The sequence below is a fragment of the Pimephales promelas genome, chromosome 10 (assembly GCF_988280905.1).
Source record: "Pimephales promelas chromosome 10, fPimPro1.hap1.1, whole genome shotgun sequence".
Taxonomy (NCBI): domain Eukaryota; kingdom Metazoa; phylum Chordata; class Actinopteri; order Cypriniformes; family Leuciscidae; genus Pimephales; species Pimephales promelas.
In genome coordinates this window covers 9,205,710-9,222,508 of record NC_142778.1, presented here as the reverse complement: position 1 = coordinate 9,222,508, position 16,799 = coordinate 9,205,710, and the positions used below count along the sequence as shown (strand labels likewise).

The 16,799-nt window shown below is 39.3% G+C and overlaps 2 protein-coding genes across 2 annotated transcripts; one reads left to right on the top strand and one right to left on the bottom strand.

The window, feature by feature from the left end:
• Nucleotides 1–246: 246 nt before the first annotated feature.
• Nucleotides 247–3,844, bottom strand: LOC120486044 (trypsin-like). Its single transcript, XM_039681888.2, has 5 exons — nt 3,765–3,844; nt 3,496–3,646; nt 2,710–2,957; nt 553–689; nt 247–462 (listed from the first exon to the last, which is right to left on the bottom strand). The coding sequence occupies exons 1-5, from the start codon at nt 3,802–3,804 to the stop codon at nt 313–315; spliced, it is 726 nt and encodes a 241-aa protein (XP_039537822.2). The 5' UTR covers nt 3,805–3,844; the 3' UTR covers nt 247–312.
• Nucleotides 3,845–13,432: 9,588 nt separating this feature from the next.
• Nucleotides 13,433–16,523, top strand: LOC120486041 (trypsin-2). Its single transcript, XM_039681885.2, has 5 exons — nt 13,433–13,535; nt 14,626–14,776; nt 14,987–15,237; nt 15,343–15,479; nt 15,575–16,523. Exons 1-5 carry the CDS (start codon nt 13,496–13,498, stop codon nt 15,722–15,724), a joined length of 729 nt encoding a protein of 242 aa, XP_039537819.2. The 5' UTR covers nt 13,433–13,495; the 3' UTR covers nt 15,725–16,523.
• Nucleotides 16,524–16,799: the final 276 nt, after the last annotated feature.

Sequence of the window (16,799 nt, the reverse complement as noted above, 5' to 3'; positions counted from 1 at the left end):
CATGAAATCTAATCAAAACTTTCCCAAGTCTTCAGGCAGCGAGAGAAAAAGACCACAAAGGCAACCTGCTTGATCCTGACTAATATGTAAAAAGATCTGTGTTACTAACCCCGTGTTAGGTTGTGCCCCAGCGCCGCGCTCTCCTACTTAATTTTAGCAGTAGCAGCACAGGGGTGGGGAGCAACCATGATTATAAAAAATGCTTAAAAACAATACCCATATAAAAATAAAAGATAGAAACACATACACGTTTCAAACTGAATTTAATTAGGAAAATGTACTTGTACAGGGCCGACCAGGCTAAACAAATAGCTAGTTGTTAGCTATGACGGATTTGATCCAGTCAGTGTAGCGACACAACTCAGTATATACCCCAGGAAGGTCTGGTTGAGCACAGCCATCACCCCAGGAAACAATACCTTTCAGTTTCCCCTCGCACACTAGTGGGCCACCAGAATCCCCCTGAGAACAAAATTGGAAAATGAAAAGGACCAAATTGTGGTTTGTATAAAAATTTCAAACATATAAAGAGGAAGACTAAGTCAATGACACCTGACACGAGTCTTTGCCTCCCTCCATGAATCCGGCACAGAACATGTTTCTAGTTATTTTTGCACCATATGCTCCCCTACACTGCGCATTTGAGAGTACAGGCAGATTCAAACACTGCAGGGCAGAAGCAGTGTGCTCTGGAAAAAGAAAATGAACAGTGCTAAAACTTGTATAATGACTGAATGCACGTTTAATATCTGACCATAAAAGTATAAGAAGATTTGGTAACACTTTAAAATAATGGTCAGTAGTTACGAAGTTAATACTATTAACTAATATGGAAGCAATATTAACTAAGCATTAAGTAATAGGTAATTAGTACAAAGGTAGTTCCTTGGTAGGTATTTGATTGTTACTAAAGAAATATATCCTCATTGAGAACTACTTGTGAACTAAGAAATAATAACCAATTAATTACTAATCACAAAAGTAACATGTCTAAAAAGTGAACAATTGTGGGGGTTTTACTCTTAATGTGGTCATAACATTTCAGAAGCATGTGCCTCAAATGGGTTCTTTGTGGAAACCAGTTTATGAAGTTTATATATCCTCCCAAATACATTAGCTAGGTTGAGATTGTGACCACTACTCTTGCCAGGATGGACGCATGTTCTCTGTTTATTTAAAACTTAAACATAAAATAATACTAATAATGACAGTTTTTAAAAAATAAACCTTAAATAATTAGGAAGTGATGCTGACACTCTCATGATTGGATTAGTTCACTATTATGAGCTCTATTGAATGTCAGTCACATATATCTCAGACTCCAAAGACCTATAACTTTATGTTACAGTAGCTGCCTGAGGAGGATTTCTCTTTAGGACATCAAAATAAACATTGATCTTCACTTGTCAAAAACAATTAGCATCTTAATGAAGAAATTGGCTGCATTTATGTTACGATAAGCAGAAAAACCACATCTTCCAGATTACAGTGTTTGTTAGAATATTAGTGCCTCACAGAACCTGTACAGTATGTGTCAAATATAAAATTAAATTACTTGTATCATTTGTAAAAAACATGTTAACTCCTCACTAACTACTTAAGCGTTACCTTGTTATCCCACAGGAACTACTAGTGATGTGGCCCATTATTTTAAAGTGAAAAACATGTTAACTCCTAACTAACTACAAGCGTTACCTTGTCATCCCGCAATGTTTACACAAGGTAACGCTTGTAGTTAGTTAGGAGTTAACATGTTTTTCACTTTAAAATAATGGGCCACATCACTAGTAGTTCCTGTGGGATAACAAGGTAACGCTTAAGTAGTTAGTGAGGAGTTAACATGTTTTTCACAAATGATACAAGTTATTTAATTTTATATTTGACACATGTACAGGTTCTGTGAGGCACTAATATTCTAACAAACACTGTAATCTGGAAGATGTGGTTTTGCGCTTATCGTAACATAAATGCAGCCAATTTCTTCATTAAAGATACAAATTGTTTTTGACAAGTGAACATCAATGTTTATTTTGATGTCCTGAAGAGAAGTCCTCCTCAGGCAGCTACTGTAACATAAAGTTATAGGTCTTTGGAGTCTGAGATATATGTGACTGACATTCAATAGAGCTCATAATAGTGAACTAATCCAATCATGAGAGTGTCAGCATCACTTCCTAATTATTTAAGATTTATTTTTAAAAACTGTCATTATTAGTATTATTTTATGTTTAAGTTTTAAATAAACAGAGAACATGCGTCCATCCTGGCAAGAGTAGTGGTCACAATCGCAACCTAGCTAATGTATTTGGGAGGATATATAAACTTCATAAACTGGTTTCCACAAAGAACCCATTTGAGGCACATGCTTCTGAAATGTTATGACCACGTTAAGAGTAAAACCCCCACAATTGTTCACTTTTTAGACATGTTACTTTTGTGATTAGTAATTAATTGGTTATTATTTCTTAGTTCACAAGTAGTTCTCAATGAGGATATATTTCTTTAGTAACAATCAAATACCTACCAAGGAACTACCTTTGTACTAATTACCTATTACTTAATGATTAGTTAATATTGCTTCCATATTAGTTAATAGTATTAACTTCGGTGTTAATTCAGTACTACCTATTACTTCCTGCATAGCTACTTGTTAATACTGACCATTATTTTAAAGTGTTACCGAAGATTTTCATTACTCAGCCATCTCACCTCCAGTTTTGCCCCATCCAGAAACCAAGCACTGTTCCCCAGCAGAAGAGCACTTGGTTGCCAGACGGATCGGCTTCACATACTTGTTGAAGAGGGCAGGCTTTCTCAGCTTGATCAACATGATGTCATTGTTAAGAGTCTGACCATTAAAGTCTGGATGACGAATCACCTTCTCTGCATTGATCAGCTGCTCTGTGTTTTCACTAACAGCCAAGTTGTGCTTTCCCAGGTGGACAACGAGTTGGAGTCTATTTGAAAAAAGAAACTCAAAATTTTACTCAGCCCTAATACAATGTTTATTAGAATATTGCCTACCTACATATTAGGTCTGTTTATAGTCTTAAATAGGTTTTACAGTCACAATATATAATATAGGTTTTATGGTAAGACAATTACAGACAATAAAAATCCTGCATTAGAAAGCTGAAAAATAATGTGATTATTTATTGAAGCAGAAAATCTGCATATTTAAATACTGTACACAAATGTAAATTTGTTTCAAAATTTGAGCTGGATGCCAATGGTTGGTAGACTAACACGCTCCCATCTTTATTATAGTACAGAATGAGTAAGTTTTTTGACAGCTTTTCTTTTTCTTTAGAGATTTGGATTTTTTTTTTTTTTTTTTTTTTTTTTTTTAGTACACATTCAGAAATGGTAAACAGAAACAACCTGTTGCTAATAGATTTCTTAAAAGGGTCTTTAGGGAAAATGTAGTTTGATGGTAAAGTAGCTTTAACATGTTTTTAAAAAAATACAGGTTAAAAAGGGAGGTCATATACTCACAAGAAGTTGCAGTGAGCTGCAGACACGATCCATCTTTTTTTAATCAAAGATCCTCCACAAAAGTAAATCTGATCCGTAAGGTACACTTGCCAGGGCTGGGAGTGCGGTGAACATTCATAACCTCCAATGATTTCATCACCTGTGCTGTAAACTTCATTGAAAAATGAATTGTTCTTTTATTCATGTTAATGCTAAAGACTATCTATAATACATATCAGTGTAGGGATAATCTTGTCATGAATAATGACTAATAAGAGAGATCTACATACCCACAGCCACAACCAGAAAAGTGAACACAACAGTCTTCATTGCAGTAAAGGAGAGAAGTTCTCACAGCTTTAGAGCACTTCTGCAAAATTGAGGAAATGTACCTATGCTTTTAAGCATTTTTTTGAACATCCCTACAGAACATATCAGCCAATAAGATCACAACAAAGGATTCACAAGTAAAAATTAGCATATGAGACAACGGTTCTTCTCATACAGTTTGCCATGGTCATAATAAATGTTTTGGAAGGAAGGTTTGACAGTATGAATGTATGCTGTTTTACTTTCTGCGTGACACACAACTTTTTTTTGATTGTGAGGACTTTTTATTATATATTGTTTGTCATGATCCTGGCATTATTTCTCCTTACTCCCCCTTCTGGACACATACCGTTACACTCGCTGATTACCATACCACTCACACACACGCACGCACGCACGCACACACACACACACACACACACATCTCTCATTAATTATGCTCACACATATCTATTATCATTTCCAGCTTTCTCCACTCTGTATTGAGAATGAGGAGTCACGTGCCTATTTGGGCGGGGTCTGAGCCGGTCGGCCATGATGGTAGGTGACGCTATCGGTTACCAGGGTTTTTATCGGTTTTTAACGCAGCAGTTACTTCCAGGCATGGTAAAACAGTGCGGTATTGCGAGAAACTCCTCTAATACCGAGCTAAAAAAACACGTAATCAATACTGTTTTGTCGTGGGAAACCTACCAACACGGCGGAAAGGGGAGGGGCACTGTAAAATGACGTCAACTCCTCATTCTCAATTCATTTGCTCATCATTCTTTCCACACCTGTTCTCTATTTCTCTAATTGTCTCTGCTTCATTTACCCCTGCCTTTCCCAGTCTCGTTGCCAGATTATTTTGTGAGTAAAGGCGGGCATACACTGCGATTTTCGTCCGATTTTGAGCCGAATTCTGACTCGTGCGACTCTTTTTCGTGTCGGACCGATTTTCAGCTTTGTCGTGCGTCGTTTGTCGTGCAGTGTTTGTGCAGTGTAGGCTACAGGGAGAAACGAGAGGCGATTAACCTCTCACGATCGACAATCGGATGGTCGGATGAATTTCTGGCATGTCAGAAATTTTGGTCGCTCCTCGTGACTATATCGCACAGTTGAAGCAACGCTACGAACCGATTGCCCTAAATTCAGTTTTTTTCCCTCACTGCACCTGCGCGAAAACAGAAGTTTAACCATTTCATCTGCAGCAAAAATAAAATTAAAATAAAAACGAAAAGAGGGAGAGCTTTAAGTTCTGTGGTTCAAACTAGCTACAAATTATTGTTGCTTACCTCCAGTTCATGTTGCAAAATTGATAATATTACCCACGTCTTCCAAGCCACCTGTGAGCCACCTCACAGCACGTTGGTTATGTGCTGTGAAAATATTGCGCGGCAAATTTATTACAATAGCGGATCAATTAAATAATAAAATTAGCCTATAGGCCTCCCCTAATAATTATAATACAATAATCCTAATAATAATTAAATGCATAAACTGAAAATACTAAATCATCTTGATATGGATAGCAGATGCTTGTTTTGACAATATCTCTGGATACATACAGATAGGCGCAATCCAGGGGGTTATCGCAGATATTACACGTATAGTGTGAGCAGTGAAGTCGCAGCTTGATGATCGGACCATACAGTGTGAGCACATAAATCCTGAACTTTGGCTTTGCATCGCATGCGATTTACTCGTTGAGTGTGAGTAGGTACCTTGCTGAAATCGCACAGACATCACACAGTGTATGCCCGCCTTAATGCGTATGAAGTCTCTGTGCACTAGCGTTCCTGTCCTGTCCTGTCCATTGCGGAGTGCTTATTACAGAGTTCCTGCCCAGCACCTGTCACGCATTGTCAGCCTGATACCTAACCATCAGTGAGTACCTGGGTTGGCTGGCACCACTTTGGTGTTGTCTACCACTGAGATCGTTTTGCTGTCCATCTGGAGGATCTATATTGTTTTCTGTTATCTGCTCCATTGGAGGACTCTCAGTTACATTTATCATTAAGCTTTCTGATCTCTGGACAGCGTTATCTGTTGATTAAAGACAATTGTGCTGCATTTCGCCTTGGGGTCGTCCTTCTCTCCACATCACAATGTTTTCTCAACTGTTCAATAAAAGTCAATGAAAGAGAAATTCTCTAATTAATAGCACACACTGATGGGCTGACTGAACATCAAGAAAAAGCGAGTGTATAGTACTATGTGCCGAAGCAATGGGGCAGATGATACTTAACTTTTAAAACAACAGTAGTTTAGCCTGCAAGGCGGGAACTTCTAGGTTATAAAACCTTCTAAATGTAGACGGGGAGGCCCAGCCTGCCGCCATACAGATATCTTGTAAGGTGATCCCACTAGACCCTGCCAATGATGAGGCCATGCCTCTGATGGAGTGTGCTCTAACACCTAAAGGGCACTTTAGTCCCCTTGTTGTGTATGCCAGTGCCATGGCCTCAACTATCCATCTGGATAGGCTCTGTTTCGATGCGGCTAGGCCCTTAGAGCGACCACTAAACGAAACAAAAAGCTGCACAGTCTGTCTGAAAAGGGATGAGCGAGACACTTAATGCCCTGACTGGGCAAAGGAGGCTCGTGTCTTTTTCCTTATTATAAATCGGTAGGGCAGACGGGGAAATAACCTGGGCTCTGAACGGTGTGTTGAGGGATTTAGGCATACAGTATATCCGTGTCTTGGTTTGAGTATGACCTTCGAGTCATTAGGCCCAAATTACAGACAGGTTGCACATATTGAGAGCGCTTGTAGATCCCCTAGAGCCATGAGAAACACTGTTTTGAACGACAGGTGTTTCATATCTGACATCTGGATTGGCTCAAATGGGCAGGGGCGGGTCCACGTGGTGGCCAGGGGGGGCACCGGCCCCCCCTGAAATTCGATTGGCCACCCCAGGTGCCCCCCCCTATAAGATGTCTTGTGATTTGTTAATTTTACGGCCAATCAGTTTATAGACTCTACGGAAGTTTGTGATTCAAAGAAGTACAGCGTCAGAGAAACAACGGTCAACATATTACTAATGCTGCTGCGTTGCGTAGTGTGGGTGGAAAGTGAACGTGTTCCCCGGGCTGGTCATGTTAGCGCGGAGGTACCTGTGCATCCCGGCAACGTGAGTCCCCTCATCAGAGCGACGTTTTCAGCGGCTGGACTGAAGCATTTGTTTACACTCGACGCGTCCGCAAGCACTCGCAGTCTGCAGAGACTCGCGCTCACGCGCTGAAGTGCCAGGCGAAAGTGTAAACAAGGCTTGAGGGTCACCATACAGGTTGCGGTCGCGTCTGACCCCAGATCATATCATCAACATGCTTATCTTTCTCAACAAAAATCAGTAGACTGGAGCAGAAGTTGTATGCGAGTTATTTTTTATGAAGCTTAAAGTAGCCCATAGAAAGTAGCCTAATTGATTGTCAGGTAGGCTAATCTCTCTCACACTTTCTCGACGTTCATGTTGACAAAACCTGTCAGATCTAAATGTTATTATGTTTTTGGTTAAGTTATTTTTATTATTATTTATTATTTTGGAACAAACGAGGGTCTCACGAGGGCCAACTCGCAGCTGCAGGTTCAGTTAGAGCACCGCCGCGCATATCTTCAAATTTAGCCTAACCGAACGCCCAGTTTAACTGCCACAAGTTGATCATCTTGTAATAAAGATCTAATCGAGGAAAAACACGCTTTATATTTGTATTTTCATGGCATTTTTAATTTATAAAAAGTGAAATATAATAAATTTGAATATAAAAATATTAATGATTAATCGATAGTCGGTCGTTAATTCTTCCGACGATCGACTAAGAAAATTTAATCGAATGGCCATCCCTAGTTCAGTCAAAGTTTAATAAAACACGGTAACACTTTACAATAAGGTTCATTAGTTAACATCAGTTAACTACATTAGTTAACATGTACAATATGTGAACAATACTTCTTCAGCATTTATGGTAACACTTTACAATAAGGTTCATTAGTTAACATTAGTTAATGTATTTACTAACATGCACTAACCATGAGCAATACATTTGTTACGGCATTTGTTCATCTTCGTTGATGTTAGTTCATGAAAATACAGCTGTTCATTGTTTGTTCATGTTAGTTCATGGTGCATTAACTAATGTTAACAAGATTTTAATCAAGTATTAGTAAATGTTGAAAATAACATTAACAAAGATTAACAAATGCTGTATATGTGCTATTCATTATTAGTTCATATTAACTAATGCAGTTAGCTAATGTTAACTAACGAACCTTATTGTAAAGTGTTACCGCATTTATTAATCTTAGTTAATATTAATTCCAACATTTACTAATACGTTATTAAAATCAAAGGTTGTATTAGTTAACATTAGTTAATGGACTGTGAACTAACATGAACGCACAATGAACAGCTGTATTTGTATTAACTAACATTAACAAAGATTAATAAACACTGTAACTAATGCATTGCTCATCATTAGTTCATGTTAGTTAATGCATTTAGTAATGTTAACTAATGAACCTTATTGTAAAGTGTTACCTAAAACACAATAAAAGTATAATATCAAACAAATGAATAAACACTGTCATGGTGATTTTGCATATTTTGTAACAGTGTATTTTGTGACAGTGAGTGACCACATTATAATAATTGTCTGGTGACACGTACGTTACTTGTTAATGCATGAGAGTAAGTCACTTAAATAGTCAGTTAAATTGTGAGTCCTAACTTAGTAATTTATACGTGAAATGACATGGATGCATTCTGTACATTTCATTCACAATTTGAATTGTTTTTGTTGACATTGAGAATAACAGACAAACATAAGTGTTTCTTTTTTGAAGGCAGGGAAGAGAGCAGTGCCAAGCCATGAAAAGAAGTAAAGATATAGGGAGTTTCTTTCAAAGAAAAAACAAAAACAAAACAAGTGTAGAGGCAGAAGCAACTGAAGAAAATGTCAGGCAGCAAGAAAAAATTGTCACTGGAACAGAATCAGCCAGCAAGGAATCAACAGGCCAGACAGACAGTGATTAATTATTATTATTTGAAAGAGATTGTGAATAAAACTACTGTATATTGTAATGGCAAAACTAATTAAAAGAAAATAGTTGACCTTGTTTCTGCCTCTGGGGTTTTAAAATTGCTCATTATTAAAATTGCTTTTATTTTATAAACTTGTTAGTTTTATAAAAACACTAAAAATAATAAACACTGGCTCTCAAATTGAACTTAATGGATATATACAGGGATGCCAAAAAAACTAAATTAATCAAAAAATGTAATTTATTACTACATTTGTTTACAAGTAACTTTATTCAAGTTAAAAAAAAATAATACAATTAATTGGATTTACGTAATATACTGTAGAATTTAGCTTTTTTTTTTGGTCACTGGTGGCCACCCCATTTGGAGGCAGTGCCCCAGCATGGCCCCCCCACTAAAAATGCTCTAGACACGCCCCTGCAAATGGGGCACCTTTCATGGCTTCCAGAACCGTGGAAAAGGTCCCACATGGGGATAGAGGGAGGTCTGGGAGGATTCAGCCTCTTAGCTCATTTTAGAAAACGGATGACCCCAGTGACAGGCCAGTCACGGGTTTCGTAAATGCTGCTATGGCCGCCACCTAAACTTTGAACGTGGATGGGGACCTGCCCTTATCCAGCAGCTCTTGAAGGAAGGAGAGCACTTCTTTTACCCCGCTGTTTATGGGTGGAAAGTCTTGGGCTTTGCACCAGTTAACAAACACTGACCACTTGGAGGCATAGAGTCGTCTAGTAGTTAGCGCTCTGGTTTGCGTGATTGTGTTCAGCACTCCTTCGGGGAGGTTTGCGGGTATCCGTTGATGGCCCATGTGTGCAGGGCCCACCGTTCCGGGTGAGGATGCTAAATTGAGCCCTCAGCATGAGAGAGGAGGTCTTTCCTCAGAATTGGTTTGTCCAGAGTGGAGCCACAAGGTGCACTGAGTATCCGGTTTCAATGATCCGTTCCAGCACCTGAGTCAGGAGCAAGACTGGGGGAAAAGCATAGAGCAGGCAGTGGGACCAGATGTGGGACAGCACATTCTTGCTCTTGGAGAAAAAAATTGGGCAGTGAACATTCTCCTGGGACGCGAATAGGTCCACCTGCGCTCTGCCGAATGTCTCCCACAGCAGGAGGATCATCTGCGGCTCCAGAGACGACTCTTCTGACGGAATATTGTTTCTGGACAGTCCACTTGGCCCCAAATTGTCGGAGCCATGCACGTGAGTTGCTCTCAGCAAGCCCAGATTGTGCTGAGCCCAGACCAAGATGCGTTCCGTCAGCCTGAAAAGGTTTTAGGACCGTTTGCCACCCTGGTGATTTATGTAGGCCACCACTGACACGTTGTCCGAGCGTACTAAGACGTGGTGACCTTTTATTCAGAGACCAAAGTGCCTCAGCGCGTTGTCGACTGCCATCATTTCCAGACAGTTTATATGAAGGAGCTTCTCTCGTTCTGACCACTGGCCAAAGAACGGTCTGCCCTCGTACAGCGCTCCCCATCCCGAGGAGGAGGCGTCCGTAGACACCACCTGCACACTTGAGGAAGTCCCCAGGCTTACACCTGACTGCCAGTCGGTCACTTTCCAAGGTTTCAGAGCTGTGACACATTTCTGATCGACCTTGAGGCGAAACAGACCAGAAGCCCAAGCTCAAAGAGGTACTTGTTCTTTGAGCCATAACTGCAGCGGGCGCATGTGAAGCAGGCCCAGCTGGAGTACCTGCTGCTTTAATCTGCACTCTGGCGATAGTCGCGCTGTCATTGACAGCGAGTTTAGCTCTGTGCCCAGAAAGGATATTTTCTGACTGGGGGACAGCAAACTTTTCGCCCAATAGACTGTGAGGCCCAGTTTCTCGAGATGCTTGAGTAATATGGTCCTGTGTTCTATGTGGTCTGAATGAGATCGAGCTAGAATCAGCCAATCATCCAAGTAATTCAAAACTCGCCTGCCCCGAAGTTTCACCTCTGATTTTTTTCTTTCTCTGATTTTACTTGTATTTACATGTTCAAAATAAAAATATCAATCAACCAAACCAATTTACACATTATTTGTAATTAAACTTTTTACCTTTTAATTCTTCTTTAATAAATTGTATTCGTTTTGATCATTATCCAACGTGTTGTCTCCTTTGTTGTGCCTAACGAGCTGGCTTTGATAGCGTGTTTGTGTCTGTGTGTGTACATATGTACTTCTTTCTTCACTTCTCTAAACTCCACACCACCAAAAACAAAACGGTCTGAAGAGATTGGACTAAAGTTTTCTCAGAAGCTAAGAATGGTTTTGTGGTTTTGTTGCAATGGATGTGTAAAATGAACCCACACAGTTTCAGTGATAATTGAGATTGTGACTCTACTAACATTGTAGCTGTAAGGTGTACTTCATTCTGTACAAATTATGTTTTTTTCTATTGCTTTCAATACAATTCAAGCACATATTTTATCTAATGCATTACTGAATTTTCAATTGCATGGATCCCAGATTCTATCATCTAAATCTCACTGCCAGACTTAATAAATTGTCTGGCATCATCTTAACCAAAACAGGAGCCCATATTTTCCCCTTTGTTACTGACCCTTTACTGCTGATTCTGATTATCTTGTCAACTACAAAAATTTTCAGATAATACTGCACTTTTGGATCTGCCAAAGGCAATGACATTTAAAAAAAAAAGAAAAGAAAAAAAGATTATTTCTTCAATGATATTTTTTAATTGAATGTTGTGAATACAAAATAGTTAAATGTGCTTATAAATTAAACATTGTGTACTTTAAGGTAATACGCTAGTTTATTGTTTAGGTCCTCATGTCACCGACACACAACGCATTCTCACCCCAAGGCGTCACCTTTGACCATGCTTCTATATTTGACGCTTTAGGCGCCCTTTAGCATCACTTACATGACGCGATCCTACGGCGTCATCTAACTGACGCTAAAGGAAAGCGTCAGTTCGAGGACGCGGTTAGGTTTAGGTCTGGGGTGGGGGTAGGGTACACGCGATCCTAGGGCGTCATCTAACTGACGCTAAAGTGCGCCTAAAGCGTCAGATATTGAAGCAAGGTCAAATGCTTCCCAAGGCGTCAGTTAGGTGACGCCTTGGGGGTGAGAATGGGCTGCGGCACAGGTCGGGACGGACTCTGATGACTGGCCACGCCCCTCAACTACGTACCACCGTGAGGAACCAACACCATAAGAGCACAAAGGCAGACAGATAACGTGTAAAAAGGACTAATGCTTTATTAATTTTTAAATCATCTAAAAGCAGCAAGCATTTTTTGGTAAGCAACGTGACTCAGTGATGGATCTCCAGGGAACTCCTCTTCACAGAGCCCAGATGGGAAAGCGGCTTCGGTTCTCCCAATGCAGCAGTATGGTCACAGAACTCCAAAGGACAGAATGCTCCGTGGTTCACCGGCTGTGCTTCAATGATCAATGCTTCAATATTGCAGTACATTTACAGGGCTCGAGCAGAGATAGAAGGTACGCATCTCACCAGCGTTGCTCCGTACTTATTGGACTCAAGCAGAGGATGATCAACATTACGGTGCATTCACAGGGCTCAAGCAGAGAGAGTAGGTACGCATCTCACCAGCGTTGCTGTGTACTTATGATGACTCAAGCAGAGGATGATCTACGTTACAGTGCATTCACAGGGCTCAAGCATAGAGTGAAGGTACTGTACGTATCTCACCAGTAGGGTTGGGTATCGTTTGAATTTGAACGATTCTGATTCCGATTCTGATTCCTTGTTTCGATTCCGGTTCCTAACGATTCTCGATTGCGATTCTTTTAAGAGGCGGGGTCAAAAAAGTTTAGCTAACCATGCTAACCAACGGTCTTTCTGAAGGAAATAATCCTTTCTGAAGGAAATACTCCTTCTGTCACAAATTTTGCATTTTGCCGAGATTTCGTTATTTTTAGAAAAGTGAAGCCACACTTTGGACCGCCGACATAAGCTACTCATGTTCGACTCGCGCGGTTATACCAACACTTCCGGCAGACGCTTCATCGTAGGTGTTGTTCAGCGGTTTCTTCTTCAGCTCGGCGGACTGTAAATATCGAAACTAGGAATCGAAATTTGAACTTTTGAACGATTCCGGGAAAAACGAAAAGTTAGTCCCGGTTCCAATCGATACTCGATTCTCGATACCCAACCCTACTCACCAGCGTTGCTGCATACTCATAGAACTCAAACAGAGAGGATGATCGATGCTTCATCAACGTTACAGTGCATTCACAGGGCTTGAGCAGAGAGAGAAGGTATCTCACCAGTGTTGCAGTATCCCAACCCACCACTGCCTTGGCTAACACCCCACACTCGTGTCCGGTGGCAACCTTCACACACAAACACACGTGAAAAAAAGGACATGTGAAGCACTGCAAAACACTGCACTCACAAAGTCAAGGCCTAGGCGTGAGTCTCTGTTCACCACTCGCTGGAAGCTCCGTGGGAAAATGGCAACGTATTTAGTACATCCGAATAAAACAGACACATCCGACCCAGTCGTCCACTACAAGCATCAATTGTGCGGAAATTCAGTTCCCAAAAGCACTTATCTTTCTCTTCAGGCAAGCTCCCCTTTAGCTGTTCTGTGGGTTCAGTGGGTGTTCAATCATTTGCTTAAAAGCATAAATGCTATTCCTGAACTTTGCAGAAGTGCTCTAAAGCTGTGAGCACTTCTCTCCTTTACTGCAATGAAGACTGTTGTGTTCACTTTTCTGGTTGTAGCTGTGGGTATGTAGATCTCTCTTATTGTAGTAGTTATAGATAATTGTTAGTTTATGCCTACACTTATAGTCTTTAGAAAGACTATTATATATTGCTTTTATTATTATTATTTATTAAAGATAGTCTTTATAGTTTATATATACTGTAAGAAGTCCCTTCTCACAGGTGTTGTTCCTAAATACCTAAAACAAGTAACCGTTAAACCCTTACTTAAAAAAAAACAAATCTTGATCCAACCGTACTTTTCAATTATAGACCTATTTCAAATGTTTCTTTTGTTTTAAAAAATGTAAGAGAAAGTTGTTTTGGAACAACTGCAGAGTAATTTTGGAGTTCAATTGTGTTTCTGGGTTTAAACTGGATTTCAAATTTCCAATTGAGAGTATTACCTAAGGCTAAGAGTTTTTTTTTTAACATTTGCAGAGTTTGAGAGAGTGATCCATTCGTTAATTTCATCTAGACTTGCCTATTGTAATTCTTTTTATAGGCAATTGGAATGAGTTAGTCCAATACTAGTCATCTTCAGATAATTCAGAATGCCGCAGCCAGACTTTTGAAAGACATTTCCCCAACTTCATTCGCTTCCGCCAGTTTGTTACAGAATTGATTTTAAAATTCAGCTTTTTGTTTTAAAAGCTATGAACGGATTAGCTCCAAAATATCTCTCTGATCTTTTGAAATTAAATAACTCTGCTAGATCATGAAGGTCATCTCAACAAAGACTGCTGATGGTTCCGAGATCTAGACTTAAGATGAGGGTGACCGCGCTTTTTCTATTGTTGGTCCATAATTGTGTAATAGTCTTCCTCTTGCCTAACACATAGTATCCACAAAGTATGTCTTTAAATCTAAGTTAAAAACCTACCTCTTTTCACAGGCTTACAACTGTCCTTGATTTTAATGTTGATTTCAATGTAAACTGCTTTTATCATTTGTTTTACGGTATGTTTTATATACTGTATATATACAGTATATATATATATATATATATATATATATATATATATATTCCTGTTTATTAAGCTATATAAATAAAAGTTGATTGACTGATTGATTTAGCATTAATATTAATAAAAGAACAATTTTTTTTTTCAAGTTTGCAGCACAGGTGATAAAATCATTGGAGGTTATGAATGTCCGCCCCACTCCCAGCCCTGGCAAGCGTACCTTACGAATGGACGTACCATGTGTGGAGGATCTTTGATTGATGAAAGATGGGTTGTGTCTGCAGCTCACTGCAAGTTCTCGTGAGTATATAATCTCCCTTTTTAAGTTCTACTTTTTGTTTTTGTTTCACGTTAAACCTTCTTCCTCATGAAACATTCCTTTTTCTTTATAAAGTACCTTTTTAAGGAATCAATTGGCAACAGGTTGTTACATGCTTCCTCTTTCTGAATGTGTACATATATTATAAATATATTGTATTAGAGCTGAGAAAAATATTCCTTGTCAAATAGACCTCGTTATCTCAAAGTTCGCTTGGGAAAGCACAAGGTGTCTATTCCTGAAGACACCGAGCAGCTGATCAATGCAGAGAAGGTGATTCGTCACCCAAACTATAATGATAAGCCTCATAACAATGATATCATGCTGATCAAGCTGAGCAAGACTGCCCTCTTCAACAAGTATGTGAAGCCGATCCGTCTGGCAACCAACTGCTCTTCTGCAGGGGAACAGTGCTTGGTTTCTGGATGGGGCAAAACTGGAGGTGAGATGGCTGAGTAATGAAAATCTTCTTATACTTTTATATAATATATTAAACGTGCATTCAGTCATTATACAAGTTTTAGCACTGTTCATATTCTTTTTCCAGAGCACACTGCTTCTGCCCTGCAGTGTTTGAATCTGCCTGTACTCTCAAATGAGCAGTGTAGGGGAGCATATGGTACAAGAATAACTAGAAACATGTTCTGCGCCGGATTCATGGCGGGAGGCAGAGACTCGTGTCAGGTATGCCATTGACTTAGTCTTCCTCTTTAGATTAGTTTTATACTTTTAAACAAACACACAGTTTTGTCCTTTTCATTTTCCATTTTTCTTCTCAGGGAGATTCTGGTGGCCCTGTGGTGTGCAAGGGGAAACTGAAAGGTGTTGTTTCCTGGGGTAAAGGCTGTGCTGAACCAGACTTTCCTGGGGTTTATGTTGAGTTGTGTCGCTACACTGACTGGATCAAATCCATCATAGTTAATAACTAGCTCTTTGTTCATCCAGGGGTGCATTTCCCAAAAGCATTGTTAGCCAACTATGGTTGCAGGTTCCTTCGTTATCAGCATAGTTCAACGAGTCGGTGTTTTCCGAAACAAGTTCCAACAAAAAAATCGCAAACAGGATTGCAAAGTTGTACATACACAAGTACACACCTAGTAGGCTTGTTAGTCGCAACACGTAGGTGTGTACTTGTCACCAGTTTTTTAAATGATGAAATAAAGTCTTTTTTATCTTTTTCAACATTATTCAAGTTTCTTGGAATAACGATCTCTTACATCCAAAGAGCACCGAGACAAGGAATTCACACAAGTCATCACTTTTTTTTCCATTCTTTGCTTTAAGACATAATGTCACTTACGTCTTTTAGTTTGACATGAGCTTTAAAGCAACATTTTTAAAGAGGGTGCACGTGCAAACATGCTCTAGTAACCTAAAAACAAGCCTATGATTGAATCTGTAAATACAGACAATAACTAGGTAAAATTAAAAAATAGTTCTCAGATGTCCGTAATTTACAGCAAAACATCATTAATTAGTATTAATTTGATCACAAACAGATTAATTAAAAGTGTTTTTTACTCCACCGCCTGCGTGACATCATTAACCAATGTGGCTCCAGTACAGTTTTGGGAAAAGTTGTGACTAGCTAGTTGATTTCTTCAATGATGCATTGTACTATGGTAGTGAAGCAGCGAGTTATGTCATTGTACGGGAAACAAACCCCTGGTTGGGCCTTTACCTGATCATTTCCCTAATAATCTGCAATAAAATTCAGTTTGAAACCTCTATGTGTTTCTATCTTTTATTTTTATATGGACATTATGGTTTTAAACATTTTTTAAGCATGGTCGCTCCCGACCCCTTACACTCAGTGGTGGAATGTAACGAAGTACAAATACGTTGTTGCTTTACTTAAGTACATTTTTCAAGTATCTTTACTTTACTTAAGTAGAATAAATAGTGCATACTTTTTACTTTTACTTTGTTACATTTTGCAGCAATTATTATACTTTCTACTCCACTACATTTCTACAACTTACTTTTTCATTACATTTTCTGATC

Coding starts and splice junctions, on each gene's coding strand:
- LOC120486041 (XM_039681885.2), top strand. CDS start 13,496: ATGAAGACTGTTGTGTTCACTTTTCTGGTTGTAGCTGTGG. Junction 13,536..14,625: donor TTTTCTGGTTGTAGCTGTGG/GTATGTAGATCT, acceptor TTTTTTTTCAAG/TTTGCAGCACAGGTGATAAA. Junction 14,777..14,986: donor GCAGCTCACTGCAAGTTCTC/GTGAGTATATAA, acceptor CTTGTCAAATAG/ACCTCGTTATCTCAAAGTTC.
- LOC120486044 (XM_039681888.2), bottom strand. CDS start 3,804: ATGAAGACTGTTGTGTTCACTTTTCTGGTTGTGGCTGTGG. Junction 3,647..3,764: donor TTTTCTGGTTGTGGCTGTGG/GTATGTAGATCT, acceptor TTTTCAATGAAG/TTTACAGCACAGGTGATGAA. Junction 2,958..3,495: donor GCAGCTCACTGCAACTTCTT/GTGAGTATATGA, acceptor TTTTTCAAATAG/ACTCCAACTCGTTGTCCACC.